General features: G+C 37.9%; 1 protein-coding gene across 2 annotated transcripts in view; it reads right to left on the reverse strand.

Moving 5' to 3' along the window:
• Positions 1 to 5912: 5912 nt before the first annotated feature.
• The window catches only part of PGM2 (phosphoglucomutase 2), a 35961-nt gene continuing 26778 nt past the window's right edge, over positions 5913 to 15095 (reverse strand). Inside the window, exons 9-14 of one of the 2 annotated variants that reach the window (XM_034771878.1) lie at positions 14183 to 14363; positions 13995 to 14088; positions 12907 to 13036; positions 11244 to 11433; positions 9766 to 9899; positions 5913 to 7888 (exon numbers count right to left, since the gene is read on the reverse strand). In XM_034771878.1, coding sequence (XP_034627769.1) covers positions 7786 to 7888; positions 9766 to 9899; positions 11244 to 11433; positions 12907 to 13036; positions 13995 to 14088; positions 14183 to 14363 — 832 coding nt within the window. In that variant the 3' untranslated portion in view covers positions 5913 to 7785. The remainder of the gene's footprint in view (positions 7889 to 9765; positions 9900 to 11243; positions 11434 to 12906; positions 13037 to 13994; positions 14089 to 14182; positions 14364 to 15095) is intronic. The other variant, XM_034771879.1, reaches the window with a different exon arrangement.

A 15095-nucleotide genomic window follows, 5' to 3' on the forward strand; every position in this document is an offset into this window, starting at 1 on the left:
TATCAATCAGAGGCAGAAACAGCTACAGCCACAACTGTGAGTGAAGAGGAACAAATTCATTTTCAACCACAAGCTGACCTACCCTCTCAAGATCATCAACAGTAAATACACAAGCTCCTGATGTGCAGTCGGCTAGGACTCCGCACAGTGGTGCACTGATCATCAAGAGCACGTTGGAGGACACTCCTGGAACGAGTTGTCTCTGGCCACTAACAACAATCGATTTAAGTGTTGAATCTGCAACATCTGTCATGCCAGTTGAACTTTACAATTTGATGCCCTTTATTATTGGCATATCAGAGGCACCAACACTGGCTGGCTATGTTGATCTTCCAGATGATGTGGACTGTAAACTCATATTACTTTGCCAAGACTTTGTTTACCTTGAATCCAAGTGTTGAAAACAGTCACCTAAATCCCTTTGCCTTGGATTGACAATTAGACACTTGACAAGTGGTCGCCATACTAAACAAACTGGGACATTGTGCATCTGAAAATACTGTAATTAGCCATGACGACACATGCCTTGCTCAGCTATAGCTTGATAAAGGTTCTGATGAGATTCCACTGGGCTTTGCAAAGGCGGCTTCAACAGTTCTAGTATGGGACCATATCGATTTTGAAGAAGAAACCCTCTCTGGATACTGTAGAGCCACATCACTGAATCAACTCCAACATTAAGTAGAGCACCACTGCCAAAAGGTGTATGTAGTTCTCTTAAAGCACCCCGTAAATTTGTGATAAAGCAGTACTATCAGAACAGAGGCAAGGTCCACAAGACTTGAGTCATAATACACATGCCCCATTAAAAGCTGACAGTTACAGATCAAACCTGGAACCTGTACTGAGAAATGAACTGGCATATATTTGTATGAAGGCTCTCAATGCTGACTCATGTACACTTCCTGGAGGAACATGTTTTCATACTACTCTTCAGTATGACTGCACTCTTGAGAAATCAGCTATCCCTTACCTTCCAGTTATTCAGGCATCACCAAACAGATGTCTACTGTCTACACAGTTCTGAAAAAAAAGTATTGTATAGCTGATAAGCTTGAAATTAATCATGTAGTCTTGGTCTTTGAACAAGCAATATATACAAAAGCACAAGTCCAATGCAAAGATGATTACACAAGATGTTTGATAGTGTTGCTAAGCAAATTGTATAGCTGCATGTCATTTCTAGGTGTCCTTGGCAAAGGATTTGTGGATGCAGAACTTTGTGGTATCTTGATAGAGTCAGAAGTTGCTGCTCAAGGATCAGAGTGTTCCGAGAGGATAGTGTTATAATTGCAGCATGAGAGCATACACACTTCTGTATGAAAACATGCAGCATCTGAGATTCCAGACTTAAATCATTTCCCATGGACAAAGCAGATAAGTACTTAGAGGTCATTAAAAGAAAATGAAACTAGCATTCCCTGTTGACTTGTTTGATGTTCTGTGTAGAGCGGATGAAATCACCAATGTAGTCATGAAATATCAAGACTTTGTCCAGAGAAAGAGCAAAGGGAACCCAATGTTTGCCTTCTGGAGCTCTTACATAAACATGGTGCAAATCTTGCTCCCTTTTGTGAGAGCAACCCAAGCATCTGACTGGGAGTTGCATCTTTCAGTTATACGCTTCATGAAACCCTGGTTCTTCTCTTACAATCAGAAGATACCTGGTATAGTTTGTCTATCATATTGACTGGAAATGGAGAAACTCCCCATCGCACACACAGAATGTTACACAGAACTCAGTTCTTGAGGACAGTGGACAGCCCAACATCAAAGTGGACCTGGGTTCTCTTAAATTGCATGTGACCAGACAATTGAATAAACCTACCATAAAGTTTCAAAAGCAAAAGGTGGTTTGATTGGATTGACGCAAAGCCATTCAGCAGTTTATCGCTGGATCTTGTCACAACATAAAAGAGCTGCTATAACGAGATAGCGTGAAGTGATGGCAGGCATGACTCCAGAGGCATGGAAAAAGAAAGATCTTGTCAGCACAAAAATTCAGGATGATGAGACAGCTATAATGAGCATTCTGTGCACTACTGAATGCATGATCAATCCTTTTGGTGCTCCTCAAGATGGACAAGTGTCTTTAAGTGTTGTAGCCACTAGTGAGATTACAAATTATATGATTGCTGCTCAGGAGAATGGTTCAAGAAGTCCATCAATGCAATTTTACCTGTGTCTGCTTTCTGCTACTCAGGACATTTTCTTCTCCCATCAAAAGCCAGAAAACATTCAGTGATCAAGTCAAACCAAAAGCAAAAGTACCTGGAAAAGACATGATCCTTCATAATGACAAGAAACTCTTTTTGCAAGACTTCTTGTATGATCTCAGGGAAATCTTGAGCCACTCTTTGGGAGCAGTTTCCTACCCTCTTGCTAGTGCTGATGATACTCTGGCAAAGACCAACAAGTCATCTCTGCTGTATCTTCTTCAATCCAAAGGTAGAGAACACCTTATTAACCATGTTCCAGAGAATGATGCAATAATCTTTGGTGGAATGGCTGTCATCCAAACACTATGTGGTGATCCTTCAGACACCATTTTAGTGTACTTTCTTGAAAGCTTAATCAGGTACAAGTGGACTCATCTGGACTTTGTCACAAATAAAATGTATTTTACTCAGGGAATAAGCACTAAAGCGCAACACAATTCAAAATGAACACTGGATTTGAATAGGAAAATAAAATTCTGATTTATATCAATGATTACATCAATTCATACCAATCCAGAAAAACTGTCACTTATAAATATTTAATAAATGTCATGTAAAGAGGATTCCAGTAAAGAGGTTTGTTTTACTTTTTCAGTGCTATTGCTGAGGAAGATAGGCTGGTTGACAAGGAAAATAGTAATATTTTTAGGTATTTACATAGAAAAATGCATCAGACGCACTAAATGTATCATTTCAAGTAGTTAAACTGATGTACAAATACTTTTCTTGAAGGTAAATAACATAATCCAGCCTACAATGAAAGGTGAGTATTGCTGAGAAAAACAAATTATGGGGATGGGTAATACCTTGGCCTATTCTTACTACCTAGAGACAAACAGGTAATTTATTGCACATTATCTCTTGGACTGATGATTGTAGAAAATACTGATGCATTAAATACCTAGTAGGGCAAGAATTTTTAGTTCTCTAGCACATTATTGTCCATTGATACTAAAAAATAGGGTTGTCGTTTAATTGCAGTTAACCTATGCGATTAACTAAAAAAATTAAACACGATTAAAAAAATTAATCACAATTAATCTCAGTTTTAATCGCACTGTTAAACAATACCGATTTATATTTATTAAATATTTGATGTTGTTCTACATTTTCAAATATATTGATTTCAATTACAACAGAATACGAAGTACACACTGCTCACTTTATATTATTTTTATTACAAATATTTGCTGTTTTTAGTAATACTAGAAATTGAAGATGCCTACCATCTTTGGCTGTGAAGTTAAATCTATCTTCATTCTCGCTCCTTTCCAAAGTATTTAGTAGAAACAAATGGTTGTAAATCATGACAATGTATTTGTAATAAACTGCAGGAGATACTTTTACCAAGTGGCTACACGACTAGACAACCATCTTAACACCTTTTAGAACTGCTGTTTACATATATAGGTATAAATTTAAGACTTCTGTGAAAGTCCAAAGCAAATTGTTTTTGGGTGAGTTACTGCAGTAAATAGATGTAAATTACATTTACACATAGGAACTCTGGAATCAGACCAGTGGTCCATCTAGTTCAGTAGCCTGTCTCCAGCAATGGCTAGTACTGGTTGCAAGAAATCTTTTTATGGACACGTGAAATAATTTGCCCATAGGAGAAACTTCTTAACCATCAGTTAATAGTTGGCATATGCCTTGAAGCATAAGGGCTTATATCCATTATTTTATCCTAACTACCATAGATATGTCTGCTGATTTTAGGTCTCCGTTTCTGAAACTTAGTAAGTGTTTGGTCTCTATGACTCAAACTTTAAAGCCATAAGACACCAGGATCATCTAGTCTGGCCTCCTGCACATCACAGGCCACAGAACCTAACCCACTCACTCCTGGAGTAGGCCCATTACTTTTGGCTGAAGTTACTGAAGTTCTCAAATCTTGATTTAAAAGTCTTCAACTTATCGAGAATGCACCATTTATTCTAGTTCAAACCAGAAAGTGACCCATGCCCCACATGGCAGAGGAAGACAAAAAACCTCTAGCATCTCTGCCAATCTGATTTAGGGGGAAATTGCTTCCAAACCCCAAATATGGTGATCAGTTAGACCCTGAGCATGTAGGCGAGACCCTCAAGTCAGAAAACTGGGATAGAATTCACTGTAGTAATTCAAAGTACTCCCCCTCTTGTGTCCCATCTCTAGCGGTCACTCTTAGCAGTATTTTTGTCCCATTTTTTTAGTCATCTGATCACATTAGGAGATTCACTGAGCCAACCAAAATGACTCCCATTAAAATCCAGTCCTTTTAACCATTTACCAAGTTGAAAATTACTATTCCCATTGTAAAAAGCAACAGAGGGTCCTGTGGCACCTTTGAGACTAACAGAAGTACTGGGAGCATAAGCTTTCGTGGGTAAGAACCTCACTTCTTCAGATGCAAGTAATGGAAATCTCCAGAGGCAGGTATATATCAGTGTGGAGATAACGAGGTTAGTTCAATCAGGGAGGGTGAGGTGCTCTGCTAGCAGTTGAGGTGTGAACACCAAGGGAGGAGAAACTGTTTCTGTAGTTGGATAGCCATTCACAGTCTTTGTTTAATCCTGATCTGATGGTGTCAAATTTGCAAATGAACTGGAGCTCAGCAGTTTCTCTTTGGAGTCTGGTCCTGAAGTTTTTTTGCTGTAAGATGGCAACCTTTACATCTGCTATTGTGTGGCCAGGGAGGTTGAAGTGTTCTCCTACAGGTTTTTGTATATTGCCATTCCAGATATCAGTTTCTCCTCCCTTGGTGTTCACACCTCAACTGCTAGCAGAGCACCTCACCCTCCCTGATTGAACTAACCTCGTTATCTCCACACTGATATATACCTGCCTCTGGAGATTTCCATTACTTGCATCTGAAGAAGTGAGGTTCTTATCCACGAAAGCTTATGCTCCCAGTACTTCTGTTAGTCTCAAAGGTGCCACAGGACCCTCTGTTGCTTTTTACAGATTCAGACTAACACGGCTACCCCTCTGATACTATTCCCATTGTGTTTTCTGTCTTTCACTTTGTGGCCACCATTTCTTATAGGATTTTAATTGTTATACAGAGTAAGCATTTCTGCTTCTCAGAGCTTGTAGCAGCTAAGCGCCACATTGGGCTATCTTTGGCACACCCACCATACTCACTATTGCCTCCTCTTTAAACCTACATGCTATCAATAAGATCCATACGTAGTCTGATACAGCCTTCAATCATTTGAATTAAAAAGTAATGTGCTAGTTTTAACAAATATGTTCTGTTGCCATTTTCATAAAAGCTCCACTATATAGTGTGTATGTTTTGTTTGGTTAACTGCTTCTTAATTACACTTAGTTGTCTTGGTGGTTTGTAAAAAAGTCATTCTGAATATGTACAGAACAGTGACAGCCAGGCATCAGTAGCGGTGTACCCTTTTTTGAAGGTTACACAAATTATCATCAGGTTTTATTGTTTAGAATAATCCTTGCTCTAAAGTTAAGGTGACTGAAGCAAATTAATTCTTACTGCACTTCTCTGGACTTTAGAAACATTGAAATAAGGGGTAAGACATCAGGGCTTTTGCTATCTACGAAGATATCATCTGCAATAGGATATTACTTTACTTACAGTGTAACTGTCTAGCTATAAACATTCTGCGTTGTCATAGCCTAATATCTTGTGTACAGCCTAACATTTTCCCTTGCGTCAAAATAAAATCCTAGCAACTACCCATATATGGAGTGAGATCAGTAGTATTTATTTTACAGTACCCTGTTTTTTCCATTTTACCACTTGTTTACAAAGGAAACCATTGGAATACAGGAATCTCACTTTAAAAGGAATTATATTTTGTTTTCAAGATTCAATTCAGGTTTACACTATGCCAAATACATTTTAGCACAATAAAACAAACATACACAAGAATGTTGAGTTACAGACTAACATTTTGACCAACACTGGCTGCATGTTGTACAATCCCCAACATTAATATGACATTTACAATAAACACACATTATATAAGTCCTCAGTGAAATATAGTCATAATTCCAGACTGCAGTGTGTCCTCCCCTGGTTTTTAATAAGTTATTTAGAGTTGTCCTTGCATTTCATTTTCAGAAGATAACTACAGGGACAACGAAAAGCCATATGCATGGGATTTCTGTACAAAGTGTAACATCCTAAGTCTCACTGAAGTCAATAGCAAACCCCTTCCACTCGTTATCATTAGTAGTATTTAATAAGTAATTATGGGCCCAATCAAAGATCAGGGCTGCATCATATGAGGCACTATATAAATATGTACCAAGAAGCCAGTCTCTCTAAAGACACTTAATATCATGCTGGGGCAGAAAGACACAGGGCTGGCATGCTCAACTCCAACCCAAGATGCTGCATTTCCGTAGACACCCTGGCAATAGACAACCAATGTCCATTCTGGCTCTGCTTCATTGACTAATTTATGCTGCCTAGCATATATGTAGTAATACATATTATCTGCTCCATATTTTTATATATATATTAGTATGCATTAAACACCAACAACATTAAGCACAAATATTGTAATAGTGATGTAGCCTAAAACTAGCCTACACCATAATCCCATAACTTCTTCCATTTGCTGATGTAAACATTTGGTATAAGCACATAAGAAACTTGTTAAAATCAAGATAGAATGAATGTATGTCTTAGTTTAAGCTAGGGGAGGCATCTTCATGGACCAGTACCTAGAATGCTAGTATCTAAAATAACAGAACAAGAAGTTAGGAAGCTGGGACAAACTGATGGGTTGGATTTTAGTGACATGTAAAGAGATATACAACTTGTATTATGTATAAATAATACCAGCTGAAATGTGTAACTTGGGGAGCACTCCTTCTGTGTAAGGTAAATGTAACATCACTGCATCACATGGCTTCCCATACACTGGTATCGTATATAACCTTACTCCTGTACCATATTATTATTGTCTTATAGCAGTAAAACATGTCTACATGGTTCATTATTAATGAAAGTGTGGTGGTCAAGCACTTTATCAACACCTACAAATTCACCATCAACCCCAGTAAAATCCTGCTATTGTGGCTAAAAATCACTTTTGGAAACCTGCTCTTCTAGGGACATCTACCCTGATTTTACCAAAATTACCTACAGATTTCCAGTGCCCCTTAGTTACACAACTAGCCTGCCTTGCAAAGATAAAACTAGACATATTCATGCAGCACTATCCAGTTCCCCATCATCAAAAACGTGGTCGTTACATTGCTATCAAATTAGGCTACATACATGTAAAAAGCAGACTGCATTTACAGAAATTAAGGCAAGGCAAGTACAATACAATATTTTATTAGAACAAGACTTGATTATTGAAACATATTTGCATTGTATCAGACAATATTTGGTTGCTAGTTTTTATAAGGAATCCCTTGATTTACCCAGATAAAAGAAGACATTAGACCAAAGAGGATGTGGAACACATATTGGTAAGGACATATATTTTAATAATTTTTTTTTTTTTGGTCCTTAAAAATCCCTACTTTTTAAATAGTGTAGGGTTTTGCCCATAACATGCTGCAAAGACAGTGCAATCAAGGAAACCATCTTAATTGTTTACTCTGCCTTGGGCTGCAGTTTATTTTTTTCTGGTTGAAAGAAATACTCTTCGATAGCACTGACCAGCTCATCTAATTCCTTCTTCAGTTGCTCAGGGTCACTAAGGAAAAAAAAAAAAAAAGGAAAACCAAGTAACAAAACCAAAAAAATCAAAGAAGAGCACCAAAATAGGCTAGAAGGAAAAAACATCTATATTCTGAGGGTTTGTCAAGACAGTTAGTGCATGGCAAGCTGGGATGTAAATTACAATACACTAGCAGTCCGTGTGGCCCCTGCTACTGTGTGATAAAAGTTCCCCAGTGTGCACAGATTTATATCCCAACTTGCCCAAGCACTGTTAGTCTAGACTAGCCCTCAGTCTGATGTGTGATGTTTTAACCGCACATTTTCTATTAATGCTAGTAAAATTGCACGCTTGATTTCTTAGAACCACATGTGGTTCTATCTCAGTGTTTAGCTCTAATCTTTGGGTATCAAGGAACTGAATTTACATGTTTGTCCATGTTTTTCAAAATATAATTTGATATACGACAACAGCTGATTTAAGCTTCAAATCTTTCCCATTTCATCCTAGTTCATATGTTTAGCAACATTTAGACCTTGTATCACATTTTCTTTCATTCACGATAAAGCATAAATACCATTAGCCTTATTTAACAAAAGTTAAAGTATTTTAAAAATATGCTATAAACATATATTCATATTTTTGAATCCATCTGTCGCCTCATCTTAGATTGTAAACTCAAGGACTGTTTTTTTCAGATATTGTTATATAGAGTCTATCACAATGGGATTGGGGCCTTTAGGCAAATATTACCATAATATTCAACATTAAATATTTAAAGATAAATTTTGATGAGCAATTCATAGACATTGTTTTCTGTTTTCTATTTGTGTTAGTTGTTAGTGTCCAAAATCTTCAATTATCACTACAGCTTAGCAATCAAAAAGTTATGGATACAGAAAAAGGAAGAAATGCAAACTTCTCCACAATACTCCATCAATGTGCTTCAGCCAAAACATAGCACATTGATACGGCAGTCTCCATTTCTATTCAATTCCTGACTTCTGCTGAAACTTCCAAGAAGTGTTTTTTTGTTTTGTGGAGGCCAACTGAGCCACCAATTCATTTCACACAGAGCATGGTTCAGACACTACCAATCTGGACTAGATCTGAATGACTAACCTAAAAAGTAAAATGCTACATATGCTAATTGTCAAAACTATAAGGCACATTTCCCCTCCTCCCTTTTAAAAACAGGGAAGGAGGGTGCTTTGAGATTTGAAGTTGCTTGCTTTGATGATGGTAGGTTATACTAATTACTGCACTTAGAACATTACTTGTGATGTACTCTTAATTTATCTCAAGAAAGCCTAAAGCATACAGACATGTGCCAGTTTTTAGCATCTGTACATCTACATAAATGTGTCCTTGGTTGAAAGAGGAGAGGAAAGATAACGTAGAGCTTCTGATGAGGGATCCAGAAGTCCCACCACATAATTAAGAGTATGTTCTTTGAAAAAAACCTCTCCAAATTTTATACACTTATGAAAGTGGGCCAAATTCATCCTGGTGTCAAACAAATGGGATAAATACCAAGATGTTATTTGACTTATGACAGTTGATTTCAAGGCTACTTGAGTCAAAGGAATAAATATGATATTTCAGTAATTAGAAGTCTTGATAATATTAACTTTGAAACAAAAAAAGATTTGAGAAAGGAAGCAGCCCTTTCAAGTTACCTTGGAATATTTTAATACAATTTTAAAATGGTATCAAGTTGAGGGCCCCTTCCTGCTCCTATGGAAGTCAAGACAATGTTCAATGGAACTTCAGTGACAGCAAGAATTGGCCATTAATGTGTCCCAAGCTTTAATTCTGCACAATTCTTTTGCTAAAGAGTGTAATTATTAAAATTATATTAAAATAGGCCTTAAAAAAAATAACTGAATTTAATCCTAAAAGCAACACAATACCTGTTTCCAGGAGGTGCGCAGAGTTCAGCATAGTATTTGATTTTTGGTTCTGTCCCACTGGTCCTCATAGTAGCCACCCCTCCATTAGCAAAAGTAAATGTTATCATCTGGCTACTTTTACTGGTAGGAAGCACCTAGAAATACATATTGACATACACACATATCATAGAATAGCTTCCTTAAAAGTTCACTACTTAAATATATACAATGATGCAAGGAGGATAAAAAACAACTTGTATTCAGTACCAAATACATCAACTGAACTATTTTATTTTGGCCTCCCAACTTCAACAGACATATTAGAGTTAGTCACAATCTTGCCCTCAACCTAGGATTTGAAAAGTGAAGCCATGTCATGGCTTGTGAGTCACTATTAGATAACACATCTTGAAATCTTGTCAAGATTTTGGTAGCATATAGAAAAAGCTACATAAAGCATGTGCTCAGTAACTATCAAAAGAAAAAAAATAAATACAAATCACCCTTGATTCTAAAAGAAGGCTAAAGAACCCAAAGTTTCACATATGAATAGATATTTTACATTTCTTATATCAATGCTGAGGGGAAAGATAATCCCTCCAAGCAGTAGGAAAAAACAGAGAAAAACTTGAAGCTGTAGTAAATAGCACAATCCTCCAAGCCTCCTAGGCTGACTCTGCCATTTTATGCAGCTTAGACAAGATCACAAAGTATGGCTACAAGAATCTGTAGTTTTTAGTTGCTATTTTCACTTTTCTCTCAGTGTTAAGTATATTGTTAATCATAAGACTATAAAATCTGATCGATCATTATTTTTATAAAAGGATACTGTGACAGACCCAGACCAGTAGGGTACAGGAGTCTGGTAGACGGCAAATATACTGGTCACTAGATGAGTAGTTTTCTGTTTCCAGGGTGACCAGAGCAGGGGCTGCACTAAAGTAATCAGGCACCTGCTAGAACCAGTTAAGGCAGGCAGGCTAATAAGGACACCTGGAGCCAATTAAGAAGAAGCTGCTAGAATCAATTAAGGCAGGCTAATCAGGGCAACTGGGTTTTAAAAAGGAGCTCACTTCAGTTTGTGATGGGAGTGTGAGGAGCTGGGAGCAAGAGGCACAAGGAGCTGAGAGTGAGAGTGCTGCTGGAGGACTGAGGAGCACAAGTGTTATCAGACACCAGGAGGAAGGTCCTGTGGTGAGAATAAGGAAGGTGTTTGGAGGAGGCCATGGGGAAGTAGCTCAGGGAGTTGTAGCTGTCATGCAGCTGTTACAGGAGGCACTATAGACAGCTGCAGTCCAGAGGGCCCTGGGCTGGAACCCGGAGTAGAGGGCGGGCCCGGGTTCCCCCCAAACCTCCAATTGACCTGGACTGTGGGTTCTCCTATAGGGGAAGGTCTCTGGCTGTTCCCCAACCCACATGGTGAATCTTTGAGACAAGAAAATCCACCAATAAACGCAGGACCCACCAAGATAGAGGAGGAACTTTGTCACAATACTTACCGCCTTTTGATCAGGCTGGCTGCTATCGTAGCCAGTAGTTAGATCCCTTACTCCAGAAACTTTAAATTTGCCACATGATTTTGGGTAAGTGTTCTTTCCATCGTAATTTCTAAGTTTCTCAAATAACTCTTTAATAGTCTTAGGATCATGGCAGATAAAATATGAAGCTTTAGTAATGTGGTAGCCATACCTGTTAAGAGAAAATATAATGATTGGAGAACACATAGTGTATATCTTCTCATTGTGATACAAAACACACCATGATACATTTGTGTTTATAATGCATCTAGGTCAAGGGTTCTCAACCTTTTTCTTTCTAAGTTCCCTCAACATGCTATAAAAACCTCTACACCCCACCTCTGCCATAACAACTGCATATAAAAGCCAGGGCCAGTGTTAAGGGATAGCGAGCAGGGCAGAAGATCTTACATACAAAATGACCAGTAACCGTCGGCCTATGCCTTGTTTAATGTAAGCATATACCATGTATCTGCAAAACTTTCAGGAACACACAGGTCTTACAGGCACGAAATAACATTATATAAAAGACAGGGGCCAGTCCTGTGTGTAACATGAGCTCTAGTCTCCCATCAAGCACATCTCTTTGGCATTAATGGGAATTACACATACATCAGGTGCTGAATGGACCCACCTAAGTTTACAGTGTTGTGACTGTGTTGGTCCCAGGATATTAGAGAGACAAGGTGGGTGAGATAATATATTTTATTGGACTAGCTTCTATTAGTTAAAGAAACAAGCTATGCCTTGTTTGCGTATCTTGTGAAGCATGTAGAAGATCCCTGGGGTGGGTTCATGGAGGGATGAGGCTGTACCATTTCCCAAGATACACAAACCTTCAAAAGATAAGTCTGGGAGCTTAAATTCACAACTTTGCTAAACGCTAAAAATCATGGTCTTAAAAAGACTGGATTTATGACTTATTACAGCAAACTGTAAGTAACCCACTAACCCTTCCTTTTTTGTCCTATGACTGCAGGGGTGTTAACGGGCCACTTTACCTTGAATGGCCCCTTAGAATGTGTGTTAATTTCTTATGCTAATCGATCTGTTCCACCTTGTATTTAGTGGTGAGTACACTCCCAGACCTGAAGAGCTTTGTGTAGTTCTAAAGCCTGTGTCTTTCATCAACAGAAGCCGGTCCAATAAAATATATTATCTCACCCACCTTGTCTCTCTCTCTGGGACCAACACAGCTACCACACTGTAAACTTAGGAGGTTCCATTTGGCATCTGGTGAATTTGTAATGCCCATTAATGCCAAAGAGATGTGCTTGATGGGAGAATAGATCTCATGTTTCATACAGAATTGGACCCTGTCTTATAGAATCTGTTTTTTTTTCTTGCCTACAAGATCTATGTGGTACTGAAAGTGCTACTGAAACAGTTGTATAGCTTGTCACATGAATAAAGACTCAAACTGAACAGTCAGTTGAGGCAACTGTGTATATTCTTAAAAAGAGAGAGACACAGGCATTGAATATGTTAAGCTTTGTTTTTATGAGACAGGGCAACTAGCAAGAAGATAATTACTGCTGCAAAAGTACTTTGCCTCTATATTGTATTACATATTATTCAGTAGCAAGTGAACATACATATTGGAGATGGAGACCACCCGATAACTAGACAATGAAATTCAACTCACTCATCATAGATAGCTTTCAGCTGCTGAGACAAAGACAAAATTTTGGTTGCTAGCCAACTAGACATCTCTGCAGTTATAACAGCAGCACTGACGCCATCTTTGTCCAGGACAACAGGGCTGCACATATATCCTAAACAAAAGAAAGCATATGAAAATAAACCTGTAACAAAAGGAACTAGCATATACAGAGAAAACCAGGTTGACCAAAAAATACTGACACTGCAGAAATTGAAAGTTTTAGTAAACAAAAGTATTTTCATCACATTCTGGTGTTAGGAAGAGCACCCATAAAAATGATTATATGATAAACTTCAACGTTTCTGTAAGTAACATTTCAGGTGATTTTTCTGCACAAAAAGATGAAATTACACACTTTAGTACTGTAGATCTATATCAGTGAAACATTTTCCAACCACTTGCAGATCTACTCATAAGAGGTACTTTAACGGGGGGGAGAGGGGGAATACCAAAGTTTCACAATGGTGAAGCTTAACCACAGAGTTTGGTCCCAAATTTGATTCTTTCCATATGGCAGCATGTGGTAGTGCCAACGGAACTCCAAAACTCACTCTTTCACTGGTGTTGGAGTGCTATTCTTAAAGAAAGAAAGAAAGAAAGAAAGAAAGAAAGAAAGAAAGAAAGAAAGAAAAAGCTTCCCAAANAAAGAAAGAAAGAAAGAAAGAAAGAAAGAAAGAAAGAAAGAAAGAAAAAGCTTCCCAAATGTGCCATATTTGTGTGTCAATTATTCATAACAATTAGAGTTGTTTTTTTAAATGGTCACCCATGGGAACTTGAATCTCAGATTTCAAGTTAACTTGGCTTCTTCATGGCTCATGCATACTCTGCAATTGGAATTGCGTTAACAATTCTGATGATAATGTACAAACCAGCTCACTACCATATCTGCATCACTTCTAAAGTGCTACAATAAGTAGTAAAAACTTAGTCAACCAGATAGATATGATACTGAACACTCATGGGGAGTGAGTGTTGAAATGATGGCATTTTTACATAGCCACTTTCTGGAGCAGAAGTGATCTTTACTGTTCTACAGTGCACCAGAGCTATCTATACTGTTCATTTCTTACCTATAGCTTCTTCAAATGCAAATAAGACAGTTTTCCCCTGGTCCGTGAGCTGCTTGGCTCGATTTCCCATCCACTTGAAACCGGTCAATGTCTCCTAAAGTGAGATTGCAAGGAGGGAAGAGGGAAATGTAAGATAAACTGCACAGAAAAACAAAAACATGAATAGAGACTTTTACACAACAGTTTACCTCAAAGTGAAAGCCTTCCTTCAGTGCAATTGCTCTCAAGATTTTGGAAGAGACAGTGCTGGATAACATGTACACATCTTTGATGGCAGTAGGGTCTTGATTCTGATTTTTCCAGCAAGTGAAGATCCACCAGCCTAAAAGAGCTCCCAGCTCATTGCCAGAAAACACTTTCCACTCACCACTGAAAACAAAACACGATGCAACCATTATAAAGACAATTTAAAAGACAATACTGGAGAACATTTAATAGTTGTTGTATACAAGAAAATTGGCAGAACAGATGAAGTAATCTAACTGCTGTGGAGGTGAATTTGATTTTCAAAGGACAAATGGGAGTTAGGCATCCAACTCCCACTGGAAAAAAAAAATCAATGGGAACTGGGTGTCTATTTCCATTTGAAAATGTTCTTTACTTTTTTTTAATCCAACTAAAATAAGACATTCTTCTCCTTGTCATTCTCATTGGCTTATGTGCCTGTCAAAAGCTGCAACAATTCACTATTCACATTTGATGATACTTGTTTTTAATTCTCTTTAGCTTTAACAGTTGCATTTTTAGTTTTAAATTAAGGTATTTTGGTTTTGGAGCATCTACATCATATCTTGATAAAAAAGACCTCGCATTCACAAGCTACAGCACCAACATGACTTAGGGTAAAACAACTCGGTACTAAATGACCATTATTTGAGTGGGTTCAGTGACAGTCTGGGCTACTAATTTTCACTTAATGACAAGTACATCAGTACACTAGGTCATTAAGGAAGAATGGAAAAGTCTCAAACATAGGGAGAAATATCAAAAGGGTCAAAGCTGACTCAATTATTGGAAGAGCAAGGAAAACAAAGAGAAAAGCAGAAGAGAAAAGGAGAGAGAGAAAATTGTTCAAAAACCCAGTTGTGAAGGGGAACAAAG

The sequence above is a fragment of the Trachemys scripta genome, chromosome 5 (assembly GCF_013100865.1).
Source record: "Trachemys scripta elegans isolate TJP31775 chromosome 5, CAS_Tse_1.0, whole genome shotgun sequence".
NCBI lineage: Eukaryota > Metazoa > Chordata > Testudines > Emydidae > Trachemys > Trachemys scripta.